The sequence below is a fragment of the Carcharodon carcharias genome, chromosome 19 (genome assembly GCF_017639515.1).
Source record: "Carcharodon carcharias isolate sCarCar2 chromosome 19, sCarCar2.pri, whole genome shotgun sequence".
In the NCBI taxonomy this organism is placed as follows: Eukaryota; Metazoa; Chordata; class Chondrichthyes; order Lamniformes; family Lamnidae; genus Carcharodon; species Carcharodon carcharias.
Genome location: NC_054485.1, coordinates 104,861,861 through 104,882,271, shown reverse-complemented (window position 1 = coordinate 104,882,271; position 20,411 = coordinate 104,861,861). Strand labels below are relative to the sequence as shown.

General features: G+C 44.5%; 1 protein-coding gene across 14 annotated transcripts in view; it reads left to right on the top strand.

The window, feature by feature from the left end:
- The window catches only part of LOC121291414 (tenascin-like), a 224,925-nt gene that overhangs the window by 37,140 nt on the left and 167,374 nt on the right, over window positions 1-20,411 (top strand). For 10 of the 14 annotated variants that reach the window (XM_041212554.1, XM_041212546.1, XM_041212548.1 and 7 more), the window contains exons 3-7: window positions 2,483-3,703; window positions 9,588-9,703; window positions 12,398-12,551; window positions 14,705-14,968; window positions 16,789-17,052. In XM_041212554.1, coding sequence (XP_041068488.1) covers window positions 2,483-3,703; window positions 9,588-9,703; window positions 12,398-12,551; window positions 14,705-14,968; window positions 16,789-17,052 — 2,019 coding nt within the window. The remainder of the gene's footprint in view (window positions 1-2,482; window positions 3,704-9,587; window positions 9,704-12,397; window positions 12,552-14,704; window positions 14,969-16,788; window positions 17,053-20,411) is intronic. The other 4 variants (XM_041212558.1, XM_041212547.1, XM_041212552.1 and 1 more) reach the window with 3 other exon arrangements.

Here is a 20,411-nt window from a genome sequence, read left to right as displayed (position 1 = left end):
ATGTGGGCGTTGCTGGCTGGGCCAGCATTTATGGCCCATCTGTAAGTGCCCTTGAGAAGGCGGTGAGCAGACTTCTTGTACCGCTGCAGACCCTGTGGGGTAGCCAGAGTGACCAAATGCCCCATATTCTAAGGGATTGTCCCTTATTTTAACTGTTTGTCCCACGTGCCTGTTTGAAGGGATGCTGTTCGAACTGTATTTCACAGAATCACAGAATCGTTACGGTGCAGAAGGAGGCCATTCAGCCCATCTTGTCTGCAGCAGCTCCCTGAGTATTTTAACTTAGTGCCAATCCCCTGTCTTTTCCCTGTGCCCCTGCACATTGCTTCTATTTAAATAATCATCCAATTCCCTCTTAAATGCCTCAATTGAACCTGCCTCCACTATACTTCCAGGCAGTGCATTCCAAACCCTAACTACTCGCTGTGTGAAAAAGCTTTTCTCATCTTGCATTTGCATCTTTTACAAAACATTTTAAAACTCTGTTTCTCGATCTGTTTACGAGCAGGAACTATCTACTCTGTCCAGACCCCTCATGATTTTGAAAACTTCTATCGAGTCTCCTCTTAGCCTTCTCCTCCTTTCAAAGACAGCATGTGGGAGACTGAGCCTGGGAGTCCCAGCTCAGGATTTTGACTGGGATTGTAAGTCCCTGAGTCTTCTAGCAAAAAGAAAGACACATAATAATGTCGTGGTTCCAGAGGAGCAGTTGTAGTTCTAGATGCTGCAATTCCTCTTCACTGTACGATCGCCTAATGATCCCCCTTCACTGTAGTGGTCCCCGATTGGGGTGGGTGGGGGGGGGGTGCAGGGTGGTGGTGTGCCTGATGTTGAAAGAGGGGCTGCTGATGGAGGCATCCTCCCCACCAACCCCCCACCTCCCTTCCTGCCTGAGGCCTGAACCTGGTATAATTTCAGGCCTTCCCCCACCCCCCGCCCCATAACTCCTCCTGCTAGCCTGAAAATTGAGGCTGGGTGGGAAATGGCCATTGGTTTAGCCACTTAAGGGCCTCAATTGGGGCAAGAGCAGGCCTAGGCCTTGCCTGTCCAAGTGTAAAATTGCGGGAGCCTGGTGGGAAGGCCACCTGTGAAATGCTATGCTCACCACCCACCTATGAATGGCAAAGTGGGAGGTAAAATTCCACCCTGTGTTTCTGGAGCATTAGTCTTGGCCTCTGGATTACTAGTCCAGGAACATTAGAGTACCATGATGCCACTGTTCCTAAGGCTGGGCGTTTGCTCACTGGTTAGCCGCCCCTTAAGTTCCCTGAGCTTATGTAAGTGTGGTACAGGGATGATGGTGGACTCTCGATATCAAACACACTGAAACTCTATTCAAGTACTGCCAGCAGTTTGTCTTGGAGACGCTTCAGTATGGTGACAGGTCTCCATGTGTCAGACACTCAACTGGCCACAAGTGAACAACCACAAAAACCAAGGCAACATTCTCAAGTATTCAGAAGTTAAGCTTTACCATCAAGCTGGTTGATTTAGGCAAATCCCCGCTATTGCTAAAAACATTGGCTGCCACCATGTTGTGGAGTTATGTCCTGGAAGTTTAAAGTTTAAATTTGACTCCATCTCAGAATGGGAGGAGGCAGGCAGTGGTTGCTAAAATTGATCTTAGTCTTCCTAAAACGGGAAGAGCATTCATTTATCGTCACTGAGCAGTGAATCTTCCTGGAATATCGCATATGCTTGTTGATTTTGGTTGGGGATAAATTTGGGCTCATCTATGAGAGATCTGCCCTGTCAAACAATCTTACTGACACTTGGAGGGGGTAAGTTTGACCTAAATCTCCAGGTGGGGATCCCACGGGATCAAGTGGAATGCTGGTGTTACATCCGACATTACTGTCCCCTCATTTTGATGGAGGTCATATCCTTAATATCGGATTTTATTGTTCAATGTTACATCAACAAGGTGTTGCATCCTTATCTCAGGTCAGGAGAGAGCCACAGTGCTCACTGTGTCAGCCTGAAGATTAAATCAATTCTGATTCACATTCTGGTTCAATTGGAGAAGAGAAGGCTGAGAGCAGGTTTAAGAGGTATTCAAAACCACCAGTGGTCTGGGCAGAGTCGATGGGAAGAAACTGTTCCCACTGGCAGAAGGATCAAGAACCACAGATTTAAGGTCATTGGTGGAGGAAGCAAAGGTGACGTGAGGAAAAACTTTTTTCCACAGGGAATGGTTAGGATCTGGAATGCACTGTCTGAGGTTGAAGCTTTCAAAGGGAATTGGATCATTATCTGAAGAGAAAAGATGTGCAGGGCTGCTGGGAAAGGCAGGGGGAAGGAGTGTTGGGGGTTTGGCACTTGGTGAATTGCCCTTGCAGAGAGTCAGCACAGACATGATGGGCTGAATTGCCTCCTTTTGTGCTGTAACCATTCTGTGATCCTGTGACATGTCTGGTTTAAAGAGAATTGCTGCACTATCAATGTTTTTATGGGCCTAACTGTTTGCTTGCTCACTTTCCAGGTGCAAAGCGTGCGATGGACTGTGGGGCCCATGGGACTTTCAGCCCCTCCACCTGTGGCTGTGTCTGTGAGGAGGGCTGGAGCGGCCCCACTTGTTCCAAGGCCAGCTGCCCAGTGAACTGCCACCCTCACCAGGGGGATTGCGTGGCTGGCCGGTGTGTGTGCCATGAAGGCTTCACGGGGGAGGACTGCAGTAAGGAGATCTGCCCTGACGATTGTAATGACCAAGGGCGCTGCATCGACGACAAGTGTGTCTGCTTCCCTGGGTACACAGGATATGGCTGCACCGAGGAAATTTGCCCTGATGACTGCAAAGGCCGCGGGAAGTGTGTCGATGGGAACTGTGTCTGCAACAAGGGCTACTCTGGGTTTGACTGTGGGGTCAAAGACTGTCCGGGTGACTGCAGCGATCAAGGGCATTGCGTCGAGGGGAAGTGTGTCTGCAACGCAGGCTTCTCTGGGAGGGATTGTGGCCTACGGGATTGCCCCGCCAACTGTCATGGCCATGGGAACTGCATCAAGGGAAAGTGTGTCTGCAAGAAAGGGTTCACTGGGACTGACTGTGCAGTGAAAGCTTGTCCCCAGAACTGTAATGACCGAGGGAGATGCGTCAACGGAAAGTGTGTCTGTAACACAGGCTATTCTGGGCCTTCTTGTGGTGTTCAGACCTGTCCTGATAACTGTAACCAACGGGGAAAGTGCGTCAACGGGAAGTGTGTCTGTAACACAGGCTATTCTGGGTCTTCTTGCAGCGTTCAGACCTGTCCTGATAACTGTAACCAACAGGGAAAGTGTGCCAATGGAAAGTGTGTCTGTAACACAGGCTATTCTGGGTCTTCTTGCAGCGTTCAGACCTGTCCTGATAACTGTAACCAACAGGGAAAGTGTGTCAATGGAAAGTGTGTCTGTAACACAGGCTATTCTGGGTCTTCTTGCAGCGTTCAGACCTGTCCTGATAACTGTAACCAACAGGGAAAGTGTGTCAATGGAAAGTGTGTCTGTAACACAGGCTATTCTGGGCCTTCTTGCGGTGTTCAGACCTGTCCTGATAACTGTAACCAACGGGGAAAGTGCGTCAACGGGAAGTGTGTCTGTAACACAGGCTATTCAGGGCCCAAATGCGGTGTCCAGAACTGTCCGAACAACTGCAACAATCAAGGACGCTGCACTGAAGGGAAGTGCATTTGCAAGGATGGGTTCACAGGAAATGATTGTTCAATAGGTGAGATGCACTCCCTCTCTCTCTTTCTTGTGTTGATGTAGATACAGAGCAACAGATATCATCTGACATTTAGCTGGTTAAACCAGATAGTGATGTCAGGAATGATGGCGTGCATCGCTGTGATGCCTCCTGGGGACCTGTGAATCAGGCATTGAGTTATGTTCCGTGGTCTGATCGAGTCGCACACTGGGAAGTTTTTAGTTCTCCATTTGTGAATCAAGTATCCGCATCTGCCCTGGTTTGTGTGGATGTGGTTTCAAGTTACCCGTTAGCTCACAGAAGCTCGAAACCAGGGTCTTCTGTGTTGGATCTTTCACAAGGAGCTTATTTGTGAGTTCCTATTAACTCCATTCAGCTTCCCAGGGATCATCAAGATTGACAGATGTTAGGTGTGTGAGTCCAAAAGGACTTGTGTGACGTCAGGCAGTGGTGAGGTGTGTTGTTGGGATCCAGGAGGATGGGGAGACATTCAGTTTCCTTGATTCACAGAACTTTCTGGAAGGCTGGGGCACTGCGGTGAATGGGTGGGAGAATGACGTGTGGCAGCACTGGGCAGCTGCGCAACTCAAAGTTAAAACCACAGCGCAGTGTTCAGTTAGATGTCAGCACACGATCGTGGCTATTCAGTGACCCCTGTTAACGTAGGCAAGCAATGGTCTGTAGCCAGCATTTGCTGCTGTTCATTCATGTGCCAAGCCAGATGTTAATTTTAAATGTAATGATTTTATAGAGCCAGAGGCTCTTATTTGGTTCTCTTTGTCTTTCCTGCTGAGCTGCACATTGCGATGGTGACAAGGCTGAGTTTCAATCTGGAGCTGATGATAGATGATTCATCCATCAGGGACACTCTCCTGTGCATGTTTGATGAAGCTGCAGTGGATTGTGAGTCCCAGGCAGTGATGTGCATTGTGTCCAAGTGGGTTAATATAAAGTAGGAGGTGAGGGCACTGTTCTTTCTGGGCTGAATCCAGCTCAGGCTCAATGAGAACATGAATACAATAAATTCACCAAGGCTCCTTAGATAGCACCTTCCAAACCCACAACCACTACCAACTAGAAGGACAAGGGCAGCAGATAGCTGGGAACACCGCCAACTGGAAGATCCCCTCCAAGAAGTTCCCCTCCAAGTCACTCACCAACCAGACTTGGAAATATATCGCTGTTCCTTCACTATCGCTGGGTCAAAATCCTGGAACTCCCTAACAGCACTGTGGGTGTACCTATACCACATGTACTGCAGCGGTTCAAGAAGGCAGCTCACCACCACTTCTCAAGGGCAACTAGGGATGGGCAACAAATGCTGGTCCAGCCAGCGAAGCCCACATCCCATGAATGAATAGAAAGAAAGAACATGTATGTACAGTCTCAGCTGCAGTTCAGTTGGTATCCCTTTCCCCTCTGAATACTGTGGATGCAAGTCCCACTCCAAAGACCTGAGCATACGTTGGGTGTTTTGAGATTGTGAAAGGGGTCATTTAAATGCTGTCTTTTTCTTTCAATGATTCCTCTGTTTTTGTGCTGTATGAAATGCTGTCCCTTTCTGATGTGAACTGGGTTACCGCAGCCTAGCCTAGTGCCTCACAGTCCAGTGCATAAAATCACATTAAACCAGCACAGAATTGGTGGTCTTGTGGTGCAGTGGTAGTGCCCCTGTCTCTGAGCCAGAAGCTTTGGGTTTAAGTCCCACTCCATAACTTGATGGCCAAGGAAGGTCCACCAAGGAAGGTGTGTTCATAACCCAAACAAACAGGCTGAGTATCAACTTGTAAAAGTGGGAGAGATTCCTGGTCAACCATGTGAAGGAAAGAGTGTTGGAGCATCTGTTATCACTATCCATAGCTGCAGACTACCACATGCATGTAAGAGTGTATGTTGCCACAGCAATTTGGACTTCCTGAGTGAATTACAATGCAGCAGCAGCAGCAGCAGCTTCATGGAATTGGCACTCTCTCGCCCACATTGAGTACAGCTGGTGTGGGAAATGAATGTATAAGACGGAGGTGGGTAGGTGGGGAAATTGGGGCAGAGTATAGAGGGAAGCTTAACTCAATGTCTGTGCTACATTTGATCTGGACGTGCTTGATAAGGACAATTTATTCTGAAGTGGAAAAGTGTTCCTTACTCCAGCATTTTGATAAACATCCCAATTCACTTGTGCTGAAAATGGATCAGACTTATACGCTGCTCACTCGGACTACTGCTGTAGCTGCTCTTGGCTCCCCTCTCTCCTAATTTAGATCAGAAATTTCTGTAGGGCCCTATAGCCAACAGAGCAGCAATTAAGAGATTTAGAGTTCTTCCCTTTAATCCCATTAAGCTCAGTTGAAAAAAAAAATCAAAACACTATGATCCTTAAAAAGAGAGCTATGAGAGCAGGCAATTGATAAAAAAAACTTGCATTTATCTCACACTTTTCACATACTCAGGACATCCCAAAGCACTTTGCAGCCAATGACATACTTTTCAAGTCTCTGGTATATTGTAGGAAATGCGGAAGCCAAACTTTGCACCGCAAGATCCCTTTAGCAGCAATCTGAGGACCACTGGATAATCTGTTACTTTTCGTAATGTTGATTAATGGATAATTCTTGGTCAGGATGCCGGGGATAACCCCCCTTGCTCTTCTTCAGAATCATGAGATGGGATGTTGGTTTAACCTTGCTTTAACATCTCACCTGAAAGACAGCACCCTCTGATAGTGTAGCGCTCTCTTGGCACTTCACTGGGTGTGCCAGTCTGGAATTGGTGGCTGGACCCTGGCGCAAGACTTGGAACCCACAACCGCCAAAGCTTAGGGGCAATGATGCTCCCACTGAGCTTCGGCCTTGAAGGTTCAAAGAGGTGAGAGGAAAGTTTAAAGGTAAATAGAGCATGTTAAATGCACTGTGCGATCCCACATGGTCAAAGCCCTAATTCATAGTGTCTTATTGAGATGACTGCCCTGAGGAGCTCATTTGGTCCCTAAGATGATGCTTTAACATAGCAGCTCATTCACGCTCGTCTTTGGGGAGTAAGCTGGAACAAGTTATTAAGGGAGAGGTGGGAGGGACACTATTGCCTTTGACACTTGAAAGAAGGATCTTATTTAAGTTGGACGAAGAGGGAAGAGAAAGCATGCAGAAAAATGCCCTGTTTGTTGACAGTATGGTTCGAAGTCTTGGGATGAAAGCAGCTGGAAGTTTGACACTATGCCTATGAATGCCTTGCTTTTCTTTCGGCACCTATGAACCATATTGGCTGTGGGGTGGATTTGAAATGGAAACGGGCGGGGGTGTGGGGAAACCAAAGCCCTGGGGAATGATTGGTGGTTAGACTCCTGCTCAGACCAGCCTCGTCTCGCATTCTCCCATCAAAGGGTCACAAGGTGCCGGTGGTCTAAAAAATGCCAAGATGGCTCGATTTGGTTTGTGTCGGCTCTGTGGACAGATCGGGGTCAGTCGGTGGGGAAGGATACCTCTGTGTATCTGGCAGTCAGGGGGTTGGAGGGGCTGAAAAATCTAACAGCAGTGTCACTTCCTGAGTTAATCCACTGGGACGAAACAAGTGGAAGTATTTTGGGGGATAGAGAGAGGCAGTGGAAAGTTAGAAAGTGAGCGAATGAATGAAACCATTCTAAGAGCTTTCTGTACAGTGGAACCTCTACAAAATTAGACTCAAAGTAGCCTGAGAGCATGATAGAGTTCCAACAATTTACACTGGAAACTGTCAAGAAATGGCCCATTAAAGGAAAACAGTGGTTGGTTTTTAAGAAGGAATTTTTTATTGATTATAAGATTCTTTCTTTTTTTACTAATTTTAATATTTACCCCTCAAGCAGCATCAGATTATTGGGTCATTATCCCACTGCTTGTTTGTGGAATCTTGCTGTGCAGAAATTGGCTGCCGCGTTTTCCCTACAACAGCGACTGCACTTCAAATATAAAAATGTACTTTCCTGGCTGTAAAGCATTCTGGGGCATTCTAAAGGTCAGAAACAATGCTATAGGAATGTGGGGTGTCTCTCTAAGGGCAGTGAGCACAGCCCAACGCTGGGGACACTGAGTCTGTCCCTGTGTGAGCCCCGGGTAGGTGGCTTTGCTGAGATGCCCATGTCCCATAGCAGCCCCAAGGGAGAACTCTTTCTTCCTGCTTTCTCAACCTTACATAATCTGACGTCAATCCTGATGATAGATTAACCGTTGTGTTCAAAACCCAGATCCCAGCATGTTTGGTAAATTTTATACAGCTGTCATCCATTATTTCTGCATGTGCACAGTTTCCTCTGTTCCATAAAGTTTCTTCGGGCTAAGCCCTCTCGATGAATATTAATCTCAGTCACAGAGACTGATCCACCTCTTAAAACCCACACTTCCTTATTAAGCTCTGGCAGCTATTCATTCAGGGCAATTTGACCTTTTGAAGTGTATTTCTTAAAAAATGTTCCTATTAGGAATGTGTTCAAGTTGTTGAGTTAATAGCTCAAGTGAACACAATGGAAGGTATCAAATTTGAACTGTGTTCAAACTGTGCATCCTATACCTCACCACGAGCAATACCATGGGAGACCTATTAGTATTTAATAATACATTGAATGTCACGTGGTTCTAACAGTGTATTCATTAATGCACCAGGAATAATGCCAGGAGAAGTCAGTTAGTTTTAGATATATTGTGCGTTACATGGTAAAATTCCATGCTCAACATAAAGCACTGTGCCCTTCTACCAAGTGTCAGCAACTCAATCAGATTGGGCCAAGGATTAATTAGTATTAAACAGCCCGTCTTTGGGTTAGGTGTGGTAAAGCACCACTCTCTTAAACATGAAGAAAGGCTGGTGGAGCTTGCCTTGCTTTGCCACTAGATGTCACTATCTAAGCGGGAATGTAAGCTGTGAGGAGGACACAAAGAGGCTGCAAAGATATAGAGACAGGTTAAATGAGTGGGCAACAAGCTTGCAGTTGACGTATAGTGTGGGCAAGTGTGAGGTTTTTCACTTTGATCGTAAGAGTAGAAAAGCAAAGTATTTTTTAAAAAGGTGTGAGACTTGTAAATGTTGATATTTAGGAGACTTGGATATAAACATACAAGGAATACAGAATGTTAGCATGCAGATACAGCTAGCAATTAGGAAGGCAAATGGTGTGTTTGCCTTTATTGCAAGGGGATTGGAGCACAAGAAGAAGGAATTCTTGCTACAATTGTACAGGGCTTTGCTGAGGCCTCATCTGGGATACTGTGTGTAGTTTTGGTCTCCATATTTAAGGAAGGGTATACTTTCACTGGAGGCGTATAGTGAAGGTTCACCAGATTGGGATGAAGAGGTTGTCCTATGAAGAGAGGCTGAGTAAATTGTGTCTATATCCTCTGGAGTTGAGAAGAATAGAGGTGATCCCAGTGAAACATACAAGATTCTGAAGGGGTTTGATAGAGTGGACACTGAAAGATAGTTTCCCCTGTCTGGGAATCTAGAACATGGGGGCAAAGCCTCATGATAAGGGGATGATCATTTAGGACTGAGATGAGGAGAAATTACTTCACTCAAAGAGTTGTGAATCTTCGGAACTCTCTACCCCAGAGGGCTGTGAATGCTCCATTATTGAATACATTTAAGGCTGGGACAGACAGATTGTTGGTCTCTCAAGGAATCAAGGAATACGGGGAGTCAGCAGGAAATTGAGGTTAAAGCAGATGATCAACCATGATCTCATTGAATGGTGGAGCAGGCTCAATGGGCCAAATGCTCCTATTTCTAATGTTCTTATAATACTCATCCGTCCGTGGTTGTTGTCATATTGAATAGGGCAATAAAAGCCTTTCAAGGTGAGCTAGGTCACATTCCTGTCCTCGGTGCCCAGGGATGCTCTTAACATTAGTGATTTTTAAAGATTTTCACTGTTTTGTTTCAGAAATCCCAACTCCCGCTGGGCTTCATGTGAAGAAGATCCTGGAGACCAAGGCGACAGTGGGGTGGCAGCTGCCACAGGTTCCCGTCGACACCTGGGAGATCACCTTCCGCCCCTTGGTAAAGGGCTATCTGGGAATGGGGGTTGTAGGTCAAAGGTCAGAGGGGGATTGGGGGAGGGACATCATTTTTTAAAATTCATTCATGGGATGTAGGCATCACTGGTTAGGTCAGCATTTATGTCCCATCCCTAATTACTCTTGTTCAGAGGGTATTTAAGCGTCAACCACATTGCTGTGGGTCTGGAGTCACATGTAGGCCAGCAGATTTCCTTCCCTAAAGGGCATTAGTGAACCAGATGAGTTTTTACAACAATCAGCACTGGTTTCATGGTCATCATCAGACTTTTAATTCCACCATCTGCTGTGGCAGGATTCGAACCTGGGTCTCTAGAGAATTACCCTGGGTCTCTAGATTACTAGCCTAGTAACAATACCACTATGGCATCACCTCCCCTAGGCTATATTGCAAGGCTTGTCATCCTGGCTAAAGTGGTAGGGACACATTTCAGTGAATCTCACCAGAGGTTGCGTGTTTAAAGGAGGTTCCCTAATTTAAATCATTTCACTGGGCACCATATGAATGTATCTCAGGTGGCCAGCATGGTAGAGGGTTTGACTATTATGGTACTGGAAAGCTGATCCAGGGCACTGGTGCCAATTGCCATGGAGTGTCCCCTCTGACTCGGTTGACCTAGTTTGTGGTAGATGGGGGTTCCACTCTGAACCAGGGTCTGTAGACAGTTAGCTTTCTGGAGGGATTTTCTTATGAGGAGAGGTTGAGTAGTTTGGGTCTCTACTCATTGGAGTTTAGAAGAATGAGAGGCGACTTTATTGAAACATATAAGATTCATAGGGGGCTTGACAGGGTAGATGCTGAGAGGTTGTTTCCCCTGGTGGGAGAGTCTAAGACCAGAGGGCATAATCTAAAAGTAAGAGATTGCCCATTTAAGACAGAGACAAGGGGGAATTTCTCTCATTTGGTAGTGAATCTATAGAATTCTTTATAGCAGAGGGATGTGGAGGCTGGGTCATTAAGTATATTCAAGGCTGAGATAGGGTTTTTAATCAGTAAGGGAATCAAGAGTTATGGGGAAAAGGCAGGAAAGTGGAGTTGAGGGTTATCAGATCAGCCAAGATCTCATTGAATGGTGGAGCAGACTCAATAGGCCAAATGGCCTACTTCTGCTCCTACATTTTATGGTCTTATGGACTCTCAATCCACAGTTAGAATGTGCTGTAAGGTTGATGGTGATTTGGGCTGAGAAGCCTGTGGAGGAGGAGGAGGAGGGAGAGGGACATCCTTTCACTAACCTGAAAACTGGTTCAATGGAACAAGGTCCAATCTCCACACCTTAAATTACTGTCAGCAGTTCCTCCACCATCTTGTTTAGCTGCCTATTGACTGCCCCATTGTGTTTGAAGGGCCGTCGGTGAGTAGTGTGTGATGGACAGGGTTACGTTAACCGCCCGCTGTCTCCGACCTCTCACAGCGGTGGCACTGACCCCTGAGCCAGACCTGAAGAGGCACAGCTGTGGTGACTGAGTCAGTGTTGGGAAAAGATACCAGAGTCACTGACAGAGGAGGAACTAGATTGTGACCATACTATGCCAAGATCCAATATTTAACCTCACCCAGAAACAGTCTGCAAAATTTCATGGAATCTAACAGCAAAAGAGGCCATTCAGCCCATTGTACCTGTGCCAGCTGTTCAGAAGAGTTATGCATTTAGCCCCACTTACTGGCCCTTTCTCCATAGTCTTGCAAATTTCCCCTTTTCAGATAATTATCCAATTCCCTTTTGAAAGTTACTGTTGAATCTGCTTCCACCAGTCTCTCAGGCAGTGCATCCCAGATCACAACAACTTGCTGAGTAAAATATTTTGCACTAGCATTTTTTTACCATGTATCCTCTGACTTTTAAAATTTCATTTATGGGATGCGGACATCACTGGCTAGGCCAGCTTTTATTGCCCATCCTAATTGCTCTTGCTTGGAGGGCATCTTTAAGAGTGAGCCACATTGTTGTTGGTCTGGAGTTGCATGTAGGTCAAGTCAGGTAAGGACGGCGGGTTTCCTTCTCTAAAGAACATTAGTCAATCTGTGGGTTTTTATGACAATCATAGTCATCATCAGGCTTTTAATTCCAGATTTTTATTGAATTAAAATTCATAGTGGGATTTGAACCCAGGTCCCCAGAGCATTACACTGGCTCTCTGGGTTACCAGTTCAGTGACGATGCCACCACCTCCCCTGCCAGTGGAGCAGTTTCTCTATCAAAATCCCCATATTAAATCTCTCATCACCCTTTTTCCGCTCTAAGGAGAATAATCCCAGACTCTGCAGGGTCTTCAGAAATCTTCTTCCCTCTTCAGATTCCCGTTCTCCCTCTCCAATGCTGCTGAGAGAGTCACAATCTGGAACAGTTTATAATGTCGGGTGAAATTCCTACACCCTGCATGTGCAGTGCAACTCAATGCAGGAAAGTAGGTAAGGGGTCATGGTGAGTCACCTCCTGACTCCCGTCTGAAGGAAGGGGAGTGTGTACAAATTTAGCATACAGGTTGTAATGCAGGCTACATTGTGGGGTGGGGGTGGGTAGTGAGGGGGTTGGGTGATGGTTGTGGGGAGGGGGCTACATGTGAACTGACACAATACAGAGAGCAGCCAAGTTGTTATGTCCACCGCTCTGGTGTTGTTGGAGTTTGACGTGTTTCACTGTTGTCATGGAGAATCTCTTGTTCCTCTCAACAGAAAGAGGACAACGGCAAGCTGACCAATCGCCTGGCTGGTTCCAAGAGCTCCTTCCAACAGATAGGCCTGGCTTCAGGGCAGGAATACGAGGTCACACTGCGAGCTGAGAAGGACAAGAAGCTCGGACCAGCTGTGTCGAGAACCTTTACAACACGTGAGTGCTTTTCACAGCTCAGCAGCACTCTCAGCTGAATTGCCTCCACTGACAGCCGCAAACGTTTGGGTACCATCCACTGGGGTTGGTCCAAATCTACCTGATCTTGACAAATATAGGGGGTGAAATTGGGCATTTGGAGGGGAAACAAATCTGGAAAGGTATTTCCCATCCCATATAACACATTCCCGCTTTAGTGAAGTTACTGGAACCGAGTAGAGTGCTGTTTGAATTATGGGTGACCCATGGCAGTCTCCATCCATGTCCAATTTCACTGTCAGCCACCATTATCTTCGTTTTTCAGTCCTGTCAGCATTTTATTCACGCTTACTTCTCAGACTTAACATTGAGTTAACACTGAATTCAATAACTTCAGACCATGAGCTGTCTCCTCCACCTTCACCCCTTTTTAAATCCTATTTTATTTATTTACTTTTAAAAAATTTATTTTTATTTGTTTACTCAATTTACTCTATTTTTGATTTTTAAAAAAAATTATTCTTTTTCCTCAAACCCCCCTCCCCCCACCACCACTGCCCCACACTCAGGGCCGTCTGTCACTTGTTTCTATGTTGTGCTTTCACAGAGCACTGACCCTTGTTCTGCTATTAACACAATCTGCTATCTTCCCTTTATGTCACTCTCAGCACCTTCTTTAGTCTTTAACACTACAATTAACACTCCCTTTGTCTTGTGTCCGTGGCATCTTTGTTAATCTCTCCTGAGCTCCCACCTATTCCTGGCCTTCCATTTTGCTCCACTTGCTCCACCCCCTCTTAAACAGTATAAAATCCATCACATTTCTACTTCTCTTTAGCTCTGGAGAGTCATACGGACTCGAAACATTAACTCTGTTTCTCTCCACAGATGCTGCCTGACCTGCTGCGCTTTTCTAGCATTTTCCATTTTTATTTCAGATTTCCAGCATCCGCAGTATTTTGCTTTTATCTTAACACTTACTTCTCGTCTGCTTACAGAACATTGATGCCTTGGTCGACAGATTTCCCCCCAAATCTCACAGACAAACCCATTATGGTTTGTTACCTAGGGGCATCTTTGTGAATTTGCACACAAGCTGGCAGAGGACTCTTTTAAATCATTTCTGGGCTGGCCAAGGCCTCTTTACTGCAGCCCAACATCAGTGGGGTCACCAAGACCTTCCAGACTGCAGCTATGGTGCAGTCCAAACAATGAGTCACGTTTTTGAGGAGTGTCCGCTGACTAAACTTGAAGACGGGCTTAAAAATCTCCATCTAGCCACTGACAAGGTTATTGCTTGGCTCTGTGATGATGCACACACTAAATAAATTAATGCATACACACATGCATCTGAATATATTTATATATATATATAAATAAATATATATATATGTGTAGAGATATATGTATATTATATGTATATATAATGTGTGTATTTATATAATATATGTACCTATCTATATTAATAAATGTATATAATGCAAGATGTGTGTCTGTCACATTTCAGAATGTCAAATATGTAGAGTAAAGAAAAAGCAATCATTTCAAGCTGGTTTCCTCAGATTTAGAGCCAAGAATTTAAAAGCACCCTGCCAATCTAAGAACTTTTGTCAAAACATTAACCTCTGACTGACCTAAGAAGCAAAATTAGCCTTTAATTGAAATGCTGGAGATACTCAGCAGACCTGGCAGTATCTGCAGTATAGAAACAAAGTTAACATTCCAGATCGATGACATTGTATCATGGGAAGATAGTCCAAAGGATCATTGACTCTCTTTCTCTCTCTCTCTGCAGATACTGCCAGACCTGCTGAGTATTTCTTGCATTTTCTGTTTCTATTTCAGTTTTCCCACATATGCCTTAATCTGCTTTTGTAAGCTTTTAATTGGCCCATATGGCAATTAACCTCTAACTGACACAGGGAGCAACTAACCTCAAGTTGACGTAAGCAGCAATTGGCCTCTAATTAGTCTCAGCCGTAGCTAGGTTGAGCCCATTTGCACCTGAGGTAACATGGCATGTGTCCAATGGGAGCTGAGAGATAGAGTAATTGCTCCAGCAGGAAGACAGGGATTCACTAGCTGGGTACTTGAAAATGTGGGTGGTCTCTCTGTTGCACGGCCCTTGGACAAGGTAGCGGCTCTACTGACTAAAGATCTGTTCTTGGCCACAGTGATTGATGGCCCCCGGAACCTCCACGTGGTCTCAGCGACAAACTCCACCATCAAGTTGGGGTGGAAAAAGCCCCAGGCGTCGATCGACCATTACCGCCTCAACTACTCTTCAGCAACGGGCAAACACAGCCAGGTGGTGGTACCACCTGGAGACAACAGCGCCATACTGACCGGCTTAGAGGCTGGAGTGGAACACACCATCTCCCTGGTGGGGGAACGAGGGGGACACCAGAGTAAGGCCGCAGCCACTAAAGGAACAACTGGTAAGTCCCACCTCTATTTGGCCTTTGTGGAGTAATTTGTATTCCTATCCCGCCTTTTGCAACCTCCAAATGTTCCTAATCAATTTACAGCTAACTTCTTAAAAGTGTAATCACTACTATAGTGCAAGAAGTGTGGCAGCCAATGTGCACACAGCAAGATCCCACAAACAGTCACATAATAATGACCAGGTAATCTGTTTCTCCTGATGTTGACTGAGAGATAATTATTGGGCAGGACACTAGAGGAGAGGTTCCCTGCTGTTCTTCAAAATTGTGCCATGGGATCTTTTATGTTCGCCTGAGCGGGCAGATGGGGCCTCGATCTCATCCGAAAGACAACACCTCTGGCAATGCAGCACTCTCTCAGTACTGCACTGAAAGTGAATGCATGAAAGTAGTGCACAGTTGGAGGCTGCTTGTCCCTTTGGGCCAGTGCTAGGTCTTCAGCTGAAGCTGTCTTTTCTAACCCCATTCCCCTGCCCAATCTCTAGGCCCTTTTATCTTTTAAAAATAAATGTTTATTCAGTTCTGTGCGTGTGAGAAAGAGGAAGCCTTCACCAAGGCTCCTTAGTTAGCACCTTCCAAGCCCACAACTGCTACCATCTAGAAGGTCAAGGCCAGCAGATAAATGGAACACCACTACCTGGAAGTTCCTGTCCAAACCACTCACCATCCTGACTTGGAAATATATCAATGTCACTGGGTCAAAATCCTGGAACCTCCTCCCTAACAGCACTGTGGGTGTACCGACACCACATGGACTGCAGCGGCTCAAGAAGGCAGCTTGCCACCACCTTCTCAAGGGCGACTAGGGATGGGCAATAAATGCTGGCCTAGCCAGTGAAGCCCACATTCCAATGAATGAATTAACAAAAAGTAGGACACAGGATAATGGAGTCTAACACATTCACACTTGAGTCTCACATTAGTTACAATGAATAAAAGCAGCAGCAGAGAACAGACTTGCTCAGAGGTAGTGGCTGCTTCAGAAGGTGCGTAGAGGTCGCAATATCTGGCTGCTGACTCCTGAGCACACACACCAGGCACTTTATAATTCCTGTGCCCAAGTCAACCACTGACACTCACTCACTTACTTTTCACTATGTTGTTAAATATTAGTCTGAAACCAATGCTTCACTGGGAGCCAAGAGCTGCTGAACATCCCACACTAAAACCATGTCGGGCTTGGCTCAGGAAAGTATCTCTGGTCAACCCAACAAATAATTGAATATCTGAGTGCGCTGTACTGAACCATGCCATCACACACAGATATACACTCACACACAAACACACATTCACTCATGCTAAATAGGCACAAATACCATGCCATGATGCTGTGCCATTATGTCTTAAAATACTCGGTTCGCCCTGAAACCAGGCTGCCACTCATTGCTGCAAAAGCATTTGAGGAATCTCTTAAAAAACAACTTACACTAATGTGGCACCTTTAACATCCAAAGGGGCTAAAGAGGAGTATTATCAGTCAAAAACTGACACTGAGCCACACAAGGACTTGGTCAAAGAGGTAGGTTTTAAGGAGGTTCTTAGGAGAGAGGTGAAGCAGCTGAAGACATGGTCACCAATACTGGAGCATTTAAAATAAGGGATGAGCAAGAAGCTGGAATTGGAGGAGCGCAGATATCTCGGAGGACTGGGCTAGGAAAGACTATAGAGATCGAGAATTGGGGAGTGAATTCAGGGAGGGATTTCAGCGTGACGATGTGAGTTTTCCAATTGAGGTGTTGGTAGACTGGGAGTCATGTAGGTCAACGAACTCTGCATCTGGTGACTGAGGCTATTTCTCTGCCCGCTTCCTGCAGTGATCGACAGCCCCAGGAACCTTCGTGTTGTCATGGTGACGGACGCCACCATCAAGCTGGAGTGGGAGAAGTCTGTAGCTCGGGTTGGTCATTATCACATCGTGTACAGTACCGAGGCAGGAAAGCGCGGAGAGTTGCGAGTGCCTGGCAAGGGTAACACCACCACCTTGGTGGGGCTGGAGGATGGCACCAAGTACACAATTTCCTTGGTGGGGGAGCAGGGGAAGATGAAGAGCAAGCCGGTGATCACTGTAGGGACCACGGGTAAGTGGGATGTGGGAACAACAATGGCACCTGCAACACTAAGTGCTTACAAACGTACACGGAGCAGTACAACATGAAATACTTGATGAAGGTTGATTTTCTTTTTGGTGTAAGAGCATAAAGGCATTGCGGAACCAGGAGGTGAACCGTTAAATGACAGCTAGATCATTCATTGGAAATGGCAGGAACAATTTATCTACACAGAGGGCAGTAGAATATGAGACCTCACATTCCACAAAATGAGTCAGGAAATTCATCCAAAATTTCACCACTGACATGTTAGGAAATGCTATTGCTGAATCCAGATGCATAAGAGATTCAATCCAATTGCACATTGCATAATGCATTCCATTCCTGTGCACCATCATTCAGTTGATTCAATTTGTTGTCATTCATTCCATTCCCATATTTCATCCTTTATTCCATTCCCATTTCTACTCATTCATTCTATTCTGTGAAACATCATTCATTCCATTCCCATCTTCCATCATTCATTCCATTCCCAGCTTCCATCATTCATTCCATTCCCATCTTCCATCATTCATTCCATTCCCATCTTCTATCATTCATTCTATTCCCATCTTCCATCATTCATTTCATTCTTTATTGCCATTACAAATTACATTCCCATGTTTCATCAATCATTCCATTCCCGTTTTTTATCATTCATTCCATTCACTTTTTCTGTCATTCATTCCAATCCCTTTTTCCATTATTCGTTTCATTCCTGTGTTCCATAATTCATCCCATTCCCATGTATCATCATTCATTCCATTCCCATTTTTCAACATTCATTCCATCAACATGTTCCATTGTTCTTTACATTCCTGTAGTCCAACATTCATTACATTCCCGTGTTCCATCATTCATTCTTTTCTCTTTCTCTATCATTCATTCCATTCCCCAGGCCGATCTTTCATTCCATTTTCTTTTTCCAACACTCACTCCATTCTCTGTTTCCATCATTATTTCCATTCCCCTGTTCTATCATTCATTTCATGTTCATGTTCCATCATTCATTCCATTCCTGTGATTCCTCAGGAAACCTTTCATTTTGTTTTTCATTCATTACATTCCTGTAATCCTTCATTAATTCCATTCCCATTTTCCATCACTCATTCCATTATTCCATTCTGGTGTCCAATCATTCCATTCCCATGCTCCAAGATTCATTCCCTTAGACAAAGTTTGAAATTCCAGTCTCCCGCTAGGAGAAAAAGCAACAAGATTCTATAACTTTAAGCAAACAAAATAAACTTAAATGTACAAAGTCAGAAAAATAGAAACTATTTACGCTCACTATCTTATACTCTAACATTCTGAATTATCATGCGGTGAGTATGAATATTGCAGGCAAAGTGTGGTCAAACACACCATGCTCTGCATTAAGTCATCTGCATTAAATGGCTGATGTGACCACGACAGATCCCGTGGATTTCTCACCAACCCACTGTGAGTCACAAAATCTCATTAAATCTCTGTCTCCCTCACAAGGGATTTCAAGTTTTCACTTTTGATGATCTAGGCTCTGAATTTTCCGGAAAGGTGCTCTGCCTTGGACTGCCTCCATGACTATTCCCTTCCTGATAGCTCATTCTTGTCTCATGTGACTGCATTCTGTCGAATTCACAAAGGTGCACTCCAACCATTCCTGTTATTCATCTTTAATTCCTTTCTCTTCTGTTAACAATCATTCCATTCACATGTTTCATTATTCCTTCCATTCACATCTTCCTTCATTCATTCTATTCTCCTTCACCATCACTCATTCCACTCTTGTGTCCCACCATTCATCCATTCAATTTTTACATCATCATTCCATTCTCTTGTTCCATCATCATTCCATATCTTTTCCATCATTCTTCCATTCTATTTGTCCATCTTTCATTCCATTTCTGTGTTCCATCACTCATTCCTTTCTCTATCTCCACCATTCATTCCATTCTCTTTTTCCATCTCTCCTTCCATTTTCTTCTTCCACCATTCATTCCGTGTCCATTTTCCATTATTCAGTCCATTCCTGTGTCTAATGACTCATTCCCTTCTCTATCTGCACCTTTGATTTCATTCTCTTTTTTCACCATTCATCCCATTATTTTTCTTCATCATTCATTCCTTCCCCTTTTTCAATCATTATTTACATTCCCTTGTTCCCTTATTCACTCCTTTCTCTATCTCCATCATTCATTCCATTCCCATTTTCTCCCATTCATCCCATTCCCTTTTTCCATCATTCATTTTTTTTTCTTTTTTTCATCATTCATCTCATTTCCATTTCTGTTATTCATTCCATTTTTCCATCATTCATTCCATTATCTTTTACCATTATTCAGTCCATTCTTGTATTTGATCATTCATTCCAATCCCATTTCCATAATTTGTACCATTCCCATATTCCATCATTCCTGCCATATCTGTATTCCATCATTTCTTCCAATTCATTTTTCCCTCTTCCCATTCTTTCATTCAATAATTCACTCCTTTATTTTTTTGCATCATTCCTCATTTCACATTTTCCATCATTCATCCCATTCCTGTGTTCCATCCTTGCTACCATTCGTGTATTTGATCATTCATTTTGTTCTCTAATTCCATCTCTTCATTACGTCCCATTTTCCAACTTTCATTCCATTCCCATGATCCATTTTTCACTCCATTCTAGTGTTTCTTTATGCATCCCATTCTCTTTGTCCATCAATCATTCCATTCTCTTTTTCCATCTTTCCTTCCATATCCATTTTCCATCATTTTCCATCATTCAGTCCATTTCCTTTTACCATCATTCATTCCACATCCATTTTCCACCACCATTCCACTCCCATTTCTATCGTTCATTCCGTTCCCATTTCAAAAATTCATTCCATTCTTTTTTCCATCATTCATTCCGCATCCATTCTCCACCGTCATTCCATTCTCATTTCCATCACGCATTCCATTCCTTTTTCCATCATTCATTCCATTCTCTATTTCCATTGTTAACTCTATTCCAGTGTTCCACCAGGAATTCCTTTGATTTTGTTCTTCATACATTACATTCCTGTGTTCCTTCATTAATTGCATTCCTGTGTATAACTATTCATTCCATTCCCAGGTTTCATTAAACATTCCGTTCCTGTGTTCCTTCATTCCTTCCAATCTCTTTTTCAATAATTCATACCATTCCCATGTTCCATCATTGCTTCCATATCTGTATTCCAAGATTTCTTTCAATTTAGTTTTCCCTCACACTTTCCAATCTCTCATTCCATGATTCACTCTATGTTCCAACATTTATCCCATTCCCTTTTTCTATCAATCATTTCATTCTCTTGTTCCTTCATTCATTCTCATTTTTCTTTACCATCACTTGTTTCACTCTT